The sequence below is a fragment of the Macrobrachium nipponense genome, chromosome 2, assembly GCF_015104395.2.
Source record: "Macrobrachium nipponense isolate FS-2020 chromosome 2, ASM1510439v2, whole genome shotgun sequence".
NCBI classification, from domain to species: Eukaryota; Metazoa; Arthropoda; class Malacostraca; order Decapoda; family Palaemonidae; genus Macrobrachium; species Macrobrachium nipponense.
Genome location: NC_087201.1, coordinates 105,248,118 through 105,266,764, shown reverse-complemented (window position 1 = coordinate 105,266,764; position 18,647 = coordinate 105,248,118). Strand labels below are relative to the sequence as shown.

General features: G+C 40.2%; 2 protein-coding genes across 2 annotated transcripts in view; one reads left to right on the top strand and one right to left on the bottom strand.

Annotated features, from left to right (window-relative positions):
* LOC135220884 (visual system homeobox 1-like) overlaps positions 1-18,647 on the top strand; it is a 327,377-nt gene that overhangs the window by 1,296 nt on the left and 307,434 nt on the right. The gene's annotated exons all lie outside the window — the stretch shown is intronic.
* On the bottom strand, positions 15,224-16,962 carry LOC135221264 (basic proline-rich protein-like). The gene is made up of 3 exons (XM_064259078.1): positions 16,539-16,962; positions 16,061-16,342; positions 15,224-15,486 (listed from the first exon to the last, which is right to left on the bottom strand). Exons 1-3 carry the CDS (start codon positions 16,960-16,962, stop codon positions 15,224-15,226), a joined length of 969 nt encoding a protein of 322 aa, XP_064115148.1.

Here is an 18,647-nt window from a genome sequence, read left to right as displayed (position 1 = left end):
ATTGGAGAAGTACCTATTACTATATTGATATTATGCAGTATTATTTTGAACTTTTACATTGTGTATGAAAAAGGGAAAGCCCCTTCCACGCTCGGAAAAGAGAGCTGGCCGAAAGCCAATGAGTAATTCAGATATGATGGAAAGCTCCTACATGCATCATAGTATTACTAGACCTAGAAGAAAATATGTTAATATATATGTCCGAACATAAGGAGATATTTGATAATCAGGTACGGTAACTTATTCCACCCAAGGTCCTTTAAATATACCCAGTAATTGAAAGGAAAGGCCTTGATTCCACCTAACTTGGGTGGCGACTAGGCCTAGGCTAGCCTGGATCCTGGCCCCGGAAACTCAGTCAGGCCTGTACCGAGGTGGGGTTGGGGGAGGGGGTTGTGGGCGGGTCGGGGCTGTGGAGTCCCTATTTTCTGTGACTATCCTCTTCATTGAACAGTACTTACAAATTATAAATAACAATCTTTTGTTATTTTGGCAATTTTTTATACATGTAATTAATATATAAATAAATATACATATATATATATATATATATACATATATTATATATCATATATATATATAATATATATTATATATATATCATATATATATATATATAGATATATAATATATATATATGTATATATATTGCTATTTAACATTAACACACAATTCTTTAGTAGTAGGAAATACAAGAGTGATAATAGGAATATGATATAGGCCATCATATTTGTAAGTGATTTTAAGTAAAGTTCTGTTAACCGAAGTCAGTACTTTGAATAACATCTAATCGGGTTAAAGGGCATAGACCGCATACCCAATTTTTCAAGTATTTCAGCGTGTATGTAGTACCTATGTATGCAATGACATTCATAGAAGAAAAGGTCCAGTTCTGGGAAAAACGACGCCCACCCCCCACATAAATTAAAAAAACTCTGGGTACGGGCCTGCCACTGTAAGTAGACTAATAATGTAATCTATCCAACTCTTATCTGTAGTACTGTCGGCCAAAAAAACTCGTGGCAGAGTTTCATAATTTTTCGTTCACCTGCCTGACGCACGATTCATGCCTTATTTATCTATTTTTATTTTCAAAGATGGAAGAAATCATGTGTAATGACGTTAAAAACAGTCACTGATATCTTTAGAACATTATGTTATGTTATTGTGTAAACTTTTTCCATATAGCAAATTGACGTGAACGAAACGAAGTGATAAAAAACGTCATATCACAACCATAGATATACATTACCAAATAGATAGGAGACACCTATCACTAGTAGTATCGCATAAACATAGTCCTTAAATTATCATTTCAATATTAAGTTCAAGATAGTTGAACTATTCCATTTGTTAAATTTTACAGAAAACATTGGAATCTCACAAAATGCTATCAAATTTAAAAACAAAAAGAAAAAAAACGATATCTTAACAGCGTGAACCAGGCGACCTCACTCTATTACTTTTGATATTATGTGCACGGGAATCTAATGTCAATGTGTCATTTATCGGACTAAGAAACATCCCTCGATGAGCGAGAGAATTATTGCACTGCATTCCGTGCAAGTTCCTGTTGGAGAGATATCAAGAAAGCTAAAATAAACCAGAGAGAATCATACATAGATGAATAAAATCGTTTAAAGAACGGCAAAATTTAGAACATGGGCCTAGAGGTGGAACACCTCGAAGCACCACATGAGAGCAAGACAATACAGTAGTGTGAATGTTGCTGAGCAACATTCATTTGTGAATTTTGAATTCTAGTGCCTCGTCACGACATTGCTGAACCAGGAATCATAACTAGCTCTACGCTTATGACTGGCGTCTGATGAAAACTTTAGATGGAGAGGAAGAGATTTTAAATCTACACTTGAAGTCTTTGGTAGTTGCCTAATGATAAGTCTAATGAATAAGCAAACTTATCTTTTGATGGATGAGAGATTCAGTTAGGCTTACTCTTTTTGTTTTGTTTATATCGGTGGCCAGTGAATACCACGGATAGGGAGGGAAACGGCTTCAATGCTGCATGCATTTTTTTCTTCAAAACCTAAAGAATAAATTTTATTGGGAGATACTTTATTAACATCGGCCTAATCCTTCCATCACTCCTATACGCCACCTCCGCTCTCTTCTACATCTCAGGCGACTAGATCCGACAAGTTCTCACTACGAACTCCTTCTCATGAAAGCACCACTAATGATAACGGTTATTTTAAAATTCCCAGCACCGACAACGGACGCCTTAAAATGCATGTTTATAAATTATTTTCTGTTCAAAGACACTTTATCTTTCATTCCACAAAATATGTGCATACACTCGTGTTACACCCTGTAGCCGTCAAAGAGCAACCCTTGATTAAAGCAGTAGGTTTTTCTTGAAAAAAAAAAAAAAACATATGAAAGAGACTTAAACGAGAACGTCCCCTTTCATATTTTTTATCCTTTCAGCTTCTTATAATATGCTTATGGTAGTAGGTCTAGTACGTATACATGTGAAACTAATTTGAATTAATTTCTATTTAGAAGAAATGAATAGCTACAAAAAGATCAACCTAAGAAAGCTTTAAGGAAAGTAAGCCTTTCTTAATGTATTTCAGTTTTGACTCCCACAGCTTTCCAAGGTGTCCAAATGAAACAGGATGATAGGCAAGGAATTCGATAAAAAATAAGACTGAATTATATTCGTTTGATTTTTTTATGATTGCTTTTTAACTTTGAATAGCTAGGTCTGAGTAAATTAATGTTAAGCAATTATGAAAAGGATAAGAAGAAAGGCGAACATGGCTAATAAAACAAGAATAACGGGAATAGTCAAATCAAGCAGATTAATATATATATATATATATATATATATATATATATATATATATTATATATATATATATATATTGTCGATTTAAATATTCATTAATATTACGTATCCGAGAGAGTATACTGCTGAAAACTGACCTTGGCAAATCATGTGGGAAAATCAGAAGTCCAATTTAGGCCCACTAAATGTGTCATGCAAAATTATTTTATTGATCAAAGGAAAAATTAGTTTAACTAAACATCGTTTTCAAAGAATATTAACGCCTTGATGTATTATTTATCGTCTGTAGGAGACGAAATGACAACACCCCAGTGCAGTGTGATACGTTGAGTCAAGACTCGAGCGGCAGCAAAGCCAACTTCAAAATCTTCGGTATGCTGTCATGAAGCTAGAGTTGAGAATAAAATTAAAAATCGTGGACCCATCGGTATATATTTTCCTTACTTTGCAAAATAATTATCTTTAATACATTGAATAAGTCTACTCAGTTCTAATGTAATTTATTTCAAGTATAGCACCTTTGAAAGGAAATGTTATTTATTGTTAAGTAAATAATCTGGCACCTGCATATGGCAATATTTCCATAACGAACAATGAATTAAGAAACTACGCTAATTCTTCGTTGGCCGTCTGTACATAAGTTAATTTATTTATATATAGATATAATATATATATATATATATATCTATAATATATATATATATGATATCATACTATATCTTAACTACCATAATAGTTGGCAAGTAATAAAGCCCAGCCACCTGGAGTACACAAAAAGCCTGAACTTTGGCGCCCTATATATATTATATATATATATATATAATAATTATATAATTATAATATTATATATATTATAAGAATTATAATTTGTGTATATTTGGTTATTAATATTTGTCATATAATTTATGATATATTTATGGTATTAATATGTATGTATATGTTGTATATGTATTTTTACTTTCTATATGGTACTGTTTGTATATAATTAAAATTTATTATATATATATGTCTATATACATATATCTTACTTTATTAAATTTATTTATATTTATGTATATGCAGGTGTATTTGTATAAGTTTATTTATTTATATATTTGAACATATAAAATTTATATAATATATAATAGTATATTAGTTGTATAAAACATGTTGCCATTGCAAAAATGCACTGAAATCACAGGCCAAAGAGTGATGAAATGACAAAAGGGGCAGTAAAGCCCAGCCACAAGAGACAGATATGGAGGTCAGGGGATACAAAGGAGGGGAGGGGTAGGGCTTAGGGCTTTACTGCGCAACCTGACAAATTATGATGACAGCGAGAATTAGAAATAGGAGCCTTTTCTCAATCAGTATAGAAAGCGAGTGCCATAATAAGATGTACAACGCTAACCATACAAGAAGAGATAAACAAGGGCACTTCTTTTAGCATTACGATTTGAAGACTTAGGCCAGGAGTACACAAGCCACTCTGTGGCGCCACAGAGTGGCAATTAACGGTATTAGGCGGGGATGTGGCTTCCCATAGGTTTCCATCGTTTATAAGGTATGTCGAGCATGCGAGTGTCTGTGGCAATCTGATCCCTGCCACAGCTTATAAACAAAGAAAATGTATGGGAAGCCACACCGACACCACTCTGGGTCCAAAGTCGCTACTGTACCCTTGGCCATATAGCAAATGTGTCTACTCAGCAGGGAGCAATCACGTGCACGCAATGCTTCTTTATGGGTAACATTTTTTTAGGTTTTTCTTCTTTTTTTCTAATTTTTCGTCGAGAATGATACGGGCGAACTCATTCTGATCGTATGTTGCTGTTGCAGAGACTAGAGTAATGTTCAACAAAAACCTGTGCCGGGTCAGTGTTGGACGTTACTGGAATCACACGCTCTTGCTGAATTTTCTCATTATGGTTGGTGGTTCGTCCAAAGTGTGGACTCCAAACCGAAGCCTATACAATATGCGTATTGTAATGACATTCACTTTCTATAGTGATTCATCATAATTTATCAAGTTGCTGGGTAGAGCTCTATTCTCTACCACATCCTTTGTATCCCCTGATCTCCATATGTCTCTTGCGGTTGGGTTTCACTACCCTTTTTGCGATTTCATCACTTTCTTTGCCTGTGATAATTACACACGCTGACACACACACACACACACACACACACACACACACACACACATATATATATATATATATTATATATATATATATATATATATAATATTATGTGCATGTATAAGTAAATGTTTGTTGTAAGTTGTCTGTTTGCATGTCAGTTCGTATGTTTGTGACCTATCGACATGTGGTATGTAATGTTTTAGTGGGGTGTGCTTAGGTTTAGTGGTGGTATTTCAGTTAAGTGAGAGGTGTGGTTAGGTTTAGTGGGAGTGTGTTTTGATTTAGGAAGTGTTTAGGTTTAGTGTGTTTTGATTTGGTGGGGGGTGCGTTTAGCTTTAGTGGGGTTGCATGTAGGTTTAGTGAGGGCTGTGTTTAGAATTAGTGGTGGTATGTTTAAGTTCATTTAGGTTTAGTAAGGAGCCTGTTTAGGGTTTGGGGTGGTGTGTTTATATTTAGTGGGAGGGGAGGTTATGTTTAGTGACGGATGTGTTTAGGTTTGGTGGAGGGCTGTTTAGGTTTGATGGGAAGAGTGTTTAGGTTTAGTAGTGTTGTGTTTAAGTTTAGTAGGGGTGTTTTGGTTTAGTGTGGGTTGCATTTAGTTTCAGTGGGTGGTTTGTGTTTAGGTTTGGTGGGAGTAGTGTTATGTTTAATGGGTGTGTACTTAGGTTTGGTGGGAAGGGTGTTTAGGTCTGATGGAAGGGGTGTTGAGATTTAGAAGGGGTGTGTTTAGGTTTTGTGTGGGTTGCATTTAGTTTTAGTTGGTGATGTGTGTTTAGGTTTGGTAGGGGTGTGTTTTGGTTTAGTGAGGGTGTGTTTAGGTTTGCCTGGACGGATGTTTAGTGGGGGGTGTGTTTAGGTTTGGTGGGAGGGATGTTTAGTGAGGGGTGTGTTTAGTACAGTTGGGGTGCATTTAGGTTTAATGAAGGTTGTGTTTAGGTTCAGTGAGGGTACGTTTAGGTTTAGTGGAGCATTCATTTAGGTTTAGCGGGAAGAATGTTTATGCTTAGTGGAGGTTATGTTTAGGTTTGGTGTGAGGGGTGTTTAGGTTTAGTGGGTGTGTTTGGGTTTAGTGGGGGTGTGTTTAGATTCAGTGGACGGGAGTTTATAATTAGTGGTGGATAAGTTTAGGTTTAGTGGGGTGCATAGCTTTAGTAGGGGTGTGTTTAGGTTTAGTAGGGGTGTGTTTAGGTTTAGTGGTGTGTGTTTTGTTTCAGGGGAAGTTTAGGTTTAGTGTGGGTTATATTTTGATTAAGTGGGAGGTTATGTGTTTAGGTTTATTGGAGGTGGGTGTTTAGTTTTTTTGGGGGGTATGTGTTTAGGTTTGGTGGGAGAAATGTTTAGGTTTAGTAAGGGGTGTATTTAGGTTTTGTAGAAAGGTGTGTTTAAGTTTAGTGGGGTTTGTTTTAATTTAGTAGAGGTGTGTTCAGGTTTAGTGTGGGAGTTGTTTAGGTTTAGTGGGGGTGTGCTTAGGTTAGGTTGGCATGTTTTTAGGTTTTGTGTGAAGTGCATTTAGTTCTAGTGGGTGGTGTGTTTAGATTTAGTTGGGGTATGTTTAGGTTTTGTGAATAGTGTGTTTAGGTTTGGTAGGAGGGATGTTTGGTGAGGGATGTGTTTAGGTTTAGCCGGGGTAGGTTTACTACAGTTGGGGTGCATTTAGGTTTAGTGGTTTAGTGAGGGTTGTGTTTAGGTTTTGTGGGTGGTGTGTGTTTAGGTAAGGGGTGGGAAGGGGTTGTTTATGCGGTTTAGTGAAGGGGTGTTTATGAGGGTGTGTGGTTTAGGTATCGCGGGTAGGTTTAGTACAGTTGGGGGGCATTGAGGGGGTTTAGTTTTTGAGGGCTGTGGTTTAGGTTGTGGGTGGTCGTGGTTTTAGGTTAGTGGGGGTATGTTTAGGTTAAGGGGTGGAAGGGGCGTTTATGTTTTAATCAAGAATGTGTTTATATTTGGTGGGATGGTTTTTTTAGGTTTGGTGGGAGAGTGGTTTGGTTTCTTTAGTAATGGTATGTTTTAGAATTAGATGTTGGATGCTATTTAGATTTTTTATTTTTTAGTGTGGGGTGTTTCAATTAAAGGGAGTTAAAATTTAGTGTGAGTGTATTTATGTTTATTTTGGTGTGTATTTAGTTTTAGTAGAGGTGCATTTAGAATTATTGGGCCGCGTGTGTTTAGGTTTACTGGGGATGTGTTTAGTTTTATTGGGGTGTATTTAAGTTTGGTGGGAGAGGTGTTTAGGTTTAGTTGGTGTCTGCTTAGATTTACTAGGGGTGTATTTAGGTTTAGTGGGGGTGTGTTTAGGTTTAGTTTGGGATATGTTAGGTTTGGATGTCATTAGGTTTAGTTTGGGGTGCATTTAGTTTTAATGGGTGGTGTGTGCTTAGGTCTAGTGGAGGTGTGTTAAGTTTTGCTGGGAAGGATGTTTAGGTATAATGCAGGGTTTGTTTAGGTTTAGTGGGGTAAGTTTAGGTACAGTGGGGGGATATTTAGGTTTCAGGAGCTTTGTGTTTAGGTTTTGTGGGATTTTGTTTTTAGGTTTAGTGGGGATATGTTTAGGTTTAGTGGAAGGGAGTTTGTTTTGTGGAGGATGTGTAGAAGTTTCATTAGGGTGTGTTGCAGGTATAGTGGATGTGTTTAGGTTCATTAGGGGTTTGTTTTGTTTAAGTGATGTACGTTTAGGTTTAGTGGGGCGTATTTTAATTTGTGGGGAGTTACGTTTTAGTGGTTGTCTTTAGGTTTATTTTGAGGTATATTTACATTTAGTGGGGTGTGTTTAGGTTTGGTGGGAGGGATGATTAGGTTTAGTTACGGGTGTGTTTAGGTTTGTTTGAAGGGTGTTAAGATTTGGTTGGAGGGTGTGTTTAGGTTTAGTGGGGATGTGTTTAGATTTAGCAGGGTGCATTTATGTTTAGTGGGGTGTGTTTAGGTTGAGTGTGGGAGGTGCTCAGATTTAGTTTCTTGTGTATTTAGGTTTTTGTGTGAGTGCATTTAGTTTTAGTGCGTAGTGTTTAGTTTTAGTGGGGGTGTGTTTAGGTTTGGTGGGAGGGATTTTTAGGTTTAGTGAGGGGTGTTTAGGTTTAGTGGGGTATGTGTGTAGCTTTAGTATGGGTATGCTTAGGTACAATGTGACTACATTTAGGTTTATTGAGGGTTGTATTTAAGTTTTGTGAGTTTGTGTGGTTAGGTTTAGTGGGTGTGTGTTTAGGTTTCGCAGGGTGCATTTAAGTTTAGTGGAAAATATGACTAGGTTTGGTGGGAAGGGTGTTAAGGTTTAGTGGGAGATGTGTTTAGGTTTAGTTGGTGTTTGTTTTGGTTTAATGAGGGATGTGTTTAGGTTTAGTGGGGTATGTTGCATTTCAGTGGGGAGTTTAGGTTCAGTGTTGGTGCGTTTAGGTTTAGTTGAGGATGTAATTAGTTTTAGTGTGGGTTTCATTTAGCTTTAGTGGATGATGGGTGTTAGGTTTAGTGGGAGGGATGTAAGTTTAAGTTGGCAACGGTTGGCGGTGCAGTTCAATGGTAGTGGAGGGTTCGGGTTTGTTTTGGTTTACTTGCTGATGGTGTTTGTTCAGGTTTAGTGAGGTTGTGTTTATGCGTAGTGGAGGATGCATTTAGGTTCAGTAGGGGAATGTTTGTTCAGTGGAGGATGTGTGTAAGTTTGGTGGGAGTGGTGTTTGGGTTTAGTGTGGGTGCATTTAGGTTTAGTGGGTGTATTTAGTGTGTGGTCTGTTTAGGTTTGTTGAGGTTTAGTTTATTTTGCATTTAGGTCTAGTGTAGGTGCATTTTGGATTAGTGTGGGGTGTGTGTTTAGGCTTAGTAAGGGTGTGTTTGTTTGATGGGGTGAGTTTAAGTTTAATGAATGGTGTGATTAGCTTTAGTGGGGAATATGTTTAGTTTTAGTCAGGGTGTGTTATGGTATAGTGGGGTTGTGCTTAGGTTTAGTGTGGGTGTGTTTAGGTTTAGTGGAGTGTGTGTAAGGTTTAGCAGGTTGTGTGTTTTGATTTACCGGGTGTTTAGGTTTAGTGGGGGTTTCGGTTTGGTGGGGCATGTTAATCAAAACCCCACCACGTGTTATCTTTTGGAGGTAAATGATCGGCTGTCATTTTGAGTGTTCTCAGGCATTTCCAGGTTGGTCAGTTAATATATACATATATATATATATATATATATATATATATATATATATATATATATATATAGATAGCGTATATATGGATATATATATATATATATATCATACATATATATATATATATATATATATATATACACACACACATATATATATATAAATATATATATATATATCCACTATATATATATTTATATATATATATATATATATGATATACCCAGCGTTCCTCGGTAGTAGGTAATATGATATTGAAAGTCTCAAGCAAGAATTGTATTTTTTTACGCAAAAATAAATGCTTCCAGGCCTTTGATTAGAAAAGAAGGAATAACTACACAACATACAGAGCATGAATGTGCTTCCAAATATATTGGAAAAATATGCCAGACACGCGGGAAGGATGTGAAATTGTTGAAACAAAGTGTGATCTATAATTTTACATTTTTAAAATAAAACTTTCTAAATTCTGGGTCCGGCGTGAACTCGGTACCATCATCGATGAAACTATTTTGAACTCAAACGAGAATCAAATTTATTTGTTACTTTTATTTCCCATTTAAATGGCTCCCACAAGAGTTACGTTTATCGTCAATATTTTCGTTCCCTTTTTATTTTTTATTTTTGATGTTGCATATGGAGGCCTTTCCTCTCTGAATTAACTAACCCTGGTTTTCATTCTGACCCTCTATCCGTACGTTCCCTTCTCCTGGCTCTTACTCTGTTCTGCAGATTACTCATACATTCCTGGTAGAGAGTACTTTGCTGGGATTACCTGTCCTTTCAAAATAGGGGGTCATTCTTATTCAGGCATGTTTATGGGAAGTCTTTTGTCCACGGCCGAACCTCCGTTGAAACAGGGGCCTAATCCGACGATTATAAGTGAAGATACGTTCTGACTGGAAGGCTGATTGTCCTACGACCTACTTGCATGTCACCTGTATCTTGTGGAGCAGTAGTTCCCAACCTTTTCAACTTCACGGACCAGTCAAGAGAGTACAAAAAATTCTGCGGACCAGTACGTACATCCAGGCATACACTGGCATTTTATTAGTCCAAATAATCATCAAAAACAACCAAAGGCAAAAAAAATGCACATATCCTCAACATATTTATATTTTTAGCAATTCAAGTTTCTATGCGAGAATGCCATGTAATTATAATATATATTACATGTTTCGCATTATAAAAAGTAAATTGATTAAAAAAAAATTCAAATCAAATGCATACCATGGTGGTAAATAAAATAGTACTGTAGAAATGGGAGTCATGGTGACATATTCATGTATTCAATTGTATTGCAAGAAACTATCAATACACTAGCAATATACTTTGGTTTCTGTAAGGTGTTTAAATACCCCAGACATGACAAATATTAGAGGCCAGTAATGACCACGGAAATCTTTCATAATTAGATAACATAGTTTTAACATCTTATTTTTCAAACATCTTGATATCTCGACGTATCCTTTGCACGCTTTTCCCTTGAAACAACTTATTTAGTTTAAAGTGATCCTTCTCGAACTTACTTATAGACGCAGTTCGTACAGTTATGGGTTGCTTATGAGAGACATCTACCATACTCATTTTGAGGAATAATTCACCCGATATGATTAGTTGAGAAGGAAATTATCTCGATTTAAAATTAGATAATGCCAATTTTATGATGATGGCAAGGACAGTGGGTCAGTGATACCAAAGAACTAAATAACCTGTGTTCGTAAGATTTGCCGCCACTGGATTCTCTCTCTCTCTCTCTCTCTCTCTCTCTCTCTCTCTCTCTCTCTCTCTCTCTCTCTCTCTCTCTCTCTCTCTCTCTCTTTCAAACAATAGGCGATTGAAAGCGAAAGTTAGCTGGTTTCTCGTCGAATGATTGCGGGTAACATTAAACCCTTTCACTCTTCGATCTGGAAATACCCACAAGTGAAAGCATTTAGTACCACTTAGAACTCGGAACTAAACCTAGACCCATTTTCCTATTTCATTTCTGTGGCCAGACCAACTGACGAAAATACGTATATCATCGTTTTGGGAAATATTGCTACACAAATGTGACGAGAAAATTTTTTTTCTTTAATTTATGTGAACAGGAACTTGTATCACACGCATAATAAGGCGAAAAAAATGTGTTCTCAGGAAAGTCGTGTTGCAAGCGTAGGCCTATATGTTTTTTTTAGTTAAAACTTGTTTGTCAGTTGAACAAGGGTTAAAATGAAGATATGTGACGTCATTAGTAATTTTTTCTTTGTAATCATTTTTGTTATAATATTCGTTCCTCTGAGTGTTAACTGACGAAACCTACTTTGTAGGGGGTTAGTGCCTTCAGTGCACCTCTTTCGGTGCAATGTAGGCATTACTTTAAGGTTCTTTGCAGCGTCCCTTCGGCCCCAAGCTGCAACCCCTTTCATTCCCTTGACTGTACCTCCGTTCATATTTTATTTCTTCTATCTTACTGTCCACCCTCTCCTAACAATTGCTTCATAATGCAACTACTTTGAGGTTTTCCTCCTGTTACACCTTTCAAACCTTTTACTGTCGATTTCCGTTTCAGCGCTGAATGAATGGCCTTAGTTGCCCCAGTGCTTGGCATAATGCCAAAAAAATCTATATCTCTATATAACAACAGGTGAGCTTATGACTCAAAGTTAATTAACTAATTACGTCACATATCTCTATGTTCAATTTAACCATTGGTCAGCTGACACGCAAGTTTTAACTTATAACAAGAATAAAATGCCATCTAACTACTTTCAAGATCTGATGACGGACAGACAAATTGCCATTTATATAATTTCTTTTTAAAAACGCTACCTTAATATAATATATATATATATATATATATATATATATGTATATATATATATATATATCTATATATATATATATATATTATAATATATATATATATATATATATATATATATATATATATATATATATTTACAACGCAACACAACGTTTCCTGAAAACACAACTTGTTCCTACTGTGCCACAGACATAATTTCCTTCTCACTTAAATAAAAATAACACTTTTCCTATTACACACATACACACATATATACGTTTGTTACAAATATAATAAAAATGATAGTAAAACTATCGAATGCTACCGAGGCCTCTCTCCAAGAGGCTGGTAGTAGGTACTAATCAAGGTGCATTTTGTGTGTCTGGTGGTTACCGAACCAGAAAGGAGCGATAGTATATATAAAAAACAAAAAAACTGACGACTGCTGCTGACGATAATTTCATAATAAGGGAGAGCAGTCTGAGTCTACGCCTGTGGTACCCCTTTTCATGCTTTAGTCTTGTAGGTTATAATAGTCCTAGTTTTCGTCATCGTACGCTTAACCATCTAGTTTTCCTCCAAACAGAGTCTATTCGCCATTGAATCTATCTTTTAAAAGAGATCTGGTAGTCAACGTAAGATATCTGCCTAATCAACGCTTGGTTTTCAACTTGTTTTCGTTTTTTCGGTATAAGCTGACAGCGTTGCTATTACCTGTGATAATTTGAAAGTGGCATTCACTCTAGTTATGAAGAAAGATAGTATAGAATGGTACTACTGTAAGAATTTGCATGTGTGCGCGTGCGCGCGTGAGTTTTTGTTTTTGTGTGTGCATACTTGTTGCAAACGCTCAACTGAACTAAAGAATTCATTGAAGAATCATTTGAGAAGGGGGGGGCTTTTGTTAACAATTATAAATTGCTTGTGAAAATGATTTTTGAAAAAGTAACCATCACAAACACAAGTTGCTAATGAAACTCTCTCTCTCTCTCTCTCTCTCTCTCTCTCTCTCTCTCTCTCTCTCTCTCTCTCTCTCTCTCTCTCTCTCTCTCTCCATTCTGTATTTCCCATTCCCTTCTGTTATTACTTCTTTCCAATGAACGGCAGAATACTATTCTTTGGAAGCTTGAATTTCAAGTTAATGGACCCTGTGGTGGTGGGCTTGTTCTATATAAATGAAGTTCATCTTTAGAATAATAATAATAATAACCTTGAGACTACAACGGTTCCCTAGAAAGGCTAAAAAGGTTAAAATAGAACGGACGATAAACTAGTTCACGAAATCAGGAAACAGAAAACTTCTTAATGGTATCTACATATCTTGAAGAAACGAGTGGTCAGCGTTACGCACGAGTTCTGTGGCAGTGAATTATTACTGCCCAAGGATTCACGTTACTCATTGGCATAATGATTATTGACAGACGTGCGAATTATTGTTAGGGGCAGTTGGGACGGGCAACCAGAGGTCCTGTTCTTGCCCAGGGCCGAAAAAATAAGAAAAAGGTAGAAAGGAAAGGGGGTTCTATAAACCGTATTCTTATGGAACAAGCCCACCAAAGGGGCCACTGACTTGAAATTCAAGCTTCCAAAGAATATTACGGTGTTCATTAGAAAGTAGTAACAGAAAGTAACAGATAAACAGACAGAAGAGACTAGTAATTGGAAAAGAAAAAAAATAAATGAACAGATAACTAAATAAATAAACATACTCGTAAAATGTAAGGAGATTATAAAATACACACTGTTAACAGTCATTTCACGTTGATCTATTCTTACTCACAGCTGTGGCCATCACTATTTCCTTTAAGGAGAAAAAGGTCAAGTTCCTGAATACGCTATTTCGAAAGAAGAAGAAGAAAAACACTACCTGGTCACGGTTTGTGATCCTGAAAAAACATCATCATTAACAACCGTAGCCATTTTTTTTCTCTCTCTCTCTCTTTTAGTACTGATGCAACATCACGTATATTACGTCCACACACACGCGCATGCACACGTGCGCTCGCGCGGTATGCTTACGTAAGGCCTGTCATTATTGGCATGAGTGGTGTGTCTCAATAATACCTTTCAGGTGTGCGCATTCCTGTTTCAGTATACTTTTGATTCATTCGTGTCCTTTGGCGTTCCTCGTGCGTAGACAGCAATGTCTAAAAGGTGACCAGTCATATAAATATATATATATATATATTTATATATATATATAGATATATATATATACATATATATATATATATATAGGTATATTATATATATATATATATATACCTAGAGGGGTCAGATAATATTAATATAAACCTCAATTGAAACATTATACAATAAGCATGGTAGTACACACACTAGATTCCCTATTCCAAATGGAGTGATATCTTGTGCACTGTCTTATGTAAATATATCAATAAACTGTTTTTCTACGCAAAAATACAACCTCTCTCTCTCTCTCTCTCTCTCTCTCTCTCTCTCTCTCTCTCTCTCTCTCTCTCTAAATGAAGGAACAAATAAAGAATTCCAGACCTTCGGGGCAAGAGAGAGAGAGATATTTCAGCAATTTGTAACACCAAGAGACAAGACATAATTAAAAATCTTTCAGAATCCTTCCTGCTATATTTCGATAAATCAAAATATCTCTCGTGGAATATAGAAAATCAACGAAAAATCGTAAGAGAGAGAGAGAGAGAGAGAAGAGCATATGAACTGGATACTTCAGATATGGATTCCAGAATTCCCAGTTTGAAGAAAATGTGGCCTTATCTGGCCTTTGCAGCAGCTGTTGTTAGGACGTTGTTGTCCAGATGTTGTTCGAAATACGGAGGAATAGTCATCTTGTTTGCTGTGGCTGCCTATTCGCTGGTGAGATTTCTCTCCTAGCTCATGATGATGGAGCTGAACAGCCCAAGGAAAAGGAACTGAATGAGAGAATTGCGGCCGTGCGAGACGCCATCCAGTGCCAGAGAGAGCAGTGCGTGAACTTGGACAGGACAATTCTTCACCTACAACAGAGGCTCGACTACCAAGAAGAGATGCAGAAGGCGGGCGGAGTGGAAGAACGCATTCGTGAAATCCAGATCACTCAGGTGTTGCAACAGCAGGCCTTGCAAGAGGGCCACTCGCTTGAAGCTGAAACGGTGTTTCTGAAAAGGGAGAACGACCACGAGAAGAGGGAGAAACGGCAGCTGGAAGACAAGATCCTCAAAATGGCAGAAGAAAATCAGCAGCTGAAGGACAACGCGAAGGAAATCGGGCTGAGAAACGATGCCCTATGTGAGAGGATAAGGTAACTGATCGGGCAGTTGGCAGAGGCAGACTGCCTGCTTGAGAGGCTCGAGAAACTCTACGACAGAAGGAGAAAGACCTGCAGCTAAAGATGGCAGAAGCGGCACGGATGGCAAGGCTCATCCAGGAACAAAAGACGCGAGCGAAAAGAGGGAATCTAACAGGAAAGACCTCGAGTTGAGGTTCCAAAGCCTGCAGAAGGAAGTGGAAGACCTCTGGAAGGAAAAGTGTGGACTCCAGTGTGACGTTGAGGAGGCAAAACTCAAGAGGAACGAGCTGGCATTGCCTTCTAGAGGAAGGAAATCGTCGCCTGGAGTCACTGGGGAGGAAGGCCGGTGTCCAGGGTGAACGGAACGACCAGCTGGAAGATGAGGTTGGACAGCTGCAAGGAGCGAAGGATAAATTGGACTGTGACCTGAAGAACCTTCACGTGAAATAAGACGCCTGGAGGAGGACCACTGGAAACTGCAGAAACTGCTGTCGATCTTCAAGGAATGGCGTGATCAAATCTATGCTGGCTTCATGAAGACGGATCAGATGTGAAAATTTTGAGGAGAATGTTTGTTGTATGGAAAGTTTGATGTTTATTTTGTAATAAGTTTGCTTTGTTAACCTTGAACGGAAATAAATATGTTAAAAAGATTTTTAGAGTTTTATTGATTCCTGGAAGAGAAAGAAAAAGGGGAAGATTATAGACACGGTGAAGAAAATGAGGGGATTCGTGGAGGTAACAAGAGAAGAACCAGGATTCAGAGAAGCCCCTGGAGAATTGTGAGGATTCAGTAGGATTCGTAGAATGCTAGGACAAGAACTAGAGGATTCAGAGAAGCCCCTGGAGAATTCTGAGGATTCAGTAGGATTCGTAGAATGCTAGGACAAGCCCCAGGTGAATTGAAAGAATTTAGTGGCATATTCTGGTTCTAAGGAACAGCATAGGTGTTGATCTCTGAAGGGACTGGCAGGCAAGGCCCGCCACGGGTCCTGGGACGGGCAGGCGATGTCCGCCACTTGTCCTGGATGGTGGGCCGGGCCTGCCATGGGAACCAGGACTGGCGGGTGATGTCCGCCATGGTTCCTGGGACGGGCAGGCTGGGCCCGCCATAGGAGCTGGGATGGGCGGGTGATGTCCGCCTCGGGTCCCAGGACGGCAGGTTCTGGGTTGGGCGGGCTGGGCCCACCAAGGGTCCCAGGATGGGCGGGCGATGTCTGCCACGGGTCACATGACGGGCGGGCCGGGCCTGCCACGGGTCACGGGACGGGCGGGCGATGTCCTCTATAGGTCCTAGGATGGGTGGGCCGGGCCCGCCACGGGTCCTGGGATGATGGGTGATGTCTGCCACGGGTCCCAGGACTGGGTGGGTGATGTACCGCTGTGGGTCCGCCTGGGATGGGCGGGCTGGGGGGCTGGGGGGGGGGGGGGGCCTGTCATGGGACCTGGGACGGGTGGCGGGCGATGTCCGCCATGGGTCCTGGGACCGGCGGGTTGGGCCCGCCACCGGTCCTGGGACGAGCGGGCCGTGCATGCTACGGGTCCTAGGACGGGCAAGCTGAACCCACTATAGGCCCCACAACGGGCAGGCATTGTCCGCCATGGGTCCGGGGTACGGGTGGGGGCGATGACCCGCCACGGGTCCTGGGGTGGGCGGGCGATGTTCGCCACTGGTACTGGGACAGGTGGGCCTTGGGCCTGCCACTCGTCCCGGGATGGGCAGTCGATGTCCGCCACGTGTCCTGGGATGGGCGGGCAATGTCTGTCACGGGTCCCGGGACGGGCGGGTTGGGCCCGCCATGGGTCCTGGGATGGGTGGGTGATGTCCACCACTGGTCCCAGGATGGGTGGGCTGGGCTCGTCACGCATCCCCGAATGGGGTGGGTGATGTTTGCCACGGGTCCTGGGACTGGCGGGTCAGGCCCACCACGGGTCCCAGGCCTGGTGGATCAGGCCCGCCACAGGCCCCGGGAAGGGTGGGTGATTTCCACCACTGGTCCCGTGACGGGCAGGCCGGGCCTGCCATGGGTCATGGGACTAGTAGGCGATGTCCGCCATGGTTCCCGGGATGGGCGGTCCGGGCCCGCCACGGGTCTGGGAAGGGTGGTTGATGTCCGCCACGGGTCCAGGGACAGGCGGGCTAGGCCTGCCATGGGTCCCGGGACGGGTGGGTGATGTCTGCCACGGGTCCCTGGATGTGCAGGCGATGTCAACCACTGATCCTGGGATGGGCGGACCTGGCCCGCCACGGGTCCCTTGATGGGCGGGTGATGTCCGCCACATGTCCCGGGACGGGCGGGCAATGTCTGCCACGGGTCCTGGGATGGGTGATCCGGGCCTGCCACGGGTTCCGGGACAGGGTGGGCGATGTCTGCCACGGGTCCCGGGATGGGCGGGTTGGGCCCGCTACGTGTCCAGGGATGGGCGGGCGATGTCCACCACTGGTCACAGGACGGGCGGACAATGTCCGCCGTGGGTCCCAGGACAGGCGGGCCGGGCCCGCCATGGGTCCCATGATGGGGTGGGCGATGTCCGCCATGGGTCCCGGGATGGGGGCGGCCAGGCCCTCCACGGGTCCTGGGACGGGCAGGCGATGTCAGTCACGTGGCCCGGGACGGGCAGGCAACCCAGTTAATATCATGAAACATATTTGCCCAATCTGGTTTTCTCTCTTTCAAAAACAATACTAACTCATGTGCATTTCAAAGACACGTCGTTAAATTTTTTAGTTGTTACCATTTGTCGATGAATCATAAAGTGTGTAGCTTTGTAGTTAGGGGCAACCTCCTTAACCTTTGCTGTGACACCTGAGTAACGTCCTGTCAGCGCTGCCGCTCCGTTAGTGCAGATTCCAACACAGCACTCCCATTTAACCCATTTTTACTACATAGTTATTCAAAGCTTCAAAATTTACAGCATCTGTAGTGTAATGACAGTTCATGGGTAAATGGCAATTCAACTTTAAAGTCATCACTGTATTTATATCTTACATAAACAATTAAAATTACTTTATTTGCAGCATCGGTAGATTCGTCAATTTGTAGAGCGAAATATTGTGATGCCTGTAGTTGCGACAACAACTGATCCTCCACATCTGCTCAATCACCAATCCTCCTCATTACCATATTATTTGATAGGGATATGTTTCAAATCTTAGTGAGAGATGACTCACCAAACATTTCAGCACATATATCTTTCACACATGGAATTATTAAGTCTCCCCCAATACTGTAAGGCTTTTTAGCTTTTGCAATGCGAAGTGGCACTTTGTAACAAACTCTGAATGAAGCCTGATTTGGAGAGACAAATTTCTGGAGGCTTTTTCTTTTGCACTAAGTTCCTTAAACTTTCTTTCAAAATATTACAGAGGTTTCACTGCTAGTTCACTGTGATTTGTATTGAAATGTCTTTTTAGATTGAGCGGTTTCATTGCATCATTAGAAAGAATAATGCCACATAGTATGTACTTGGGTTGGTCACATTCACCTTCATTTATTTTAATAAACCCAAATTTCATATATGAAGACTATTTCCGAATAAAACTACGGTTAGCC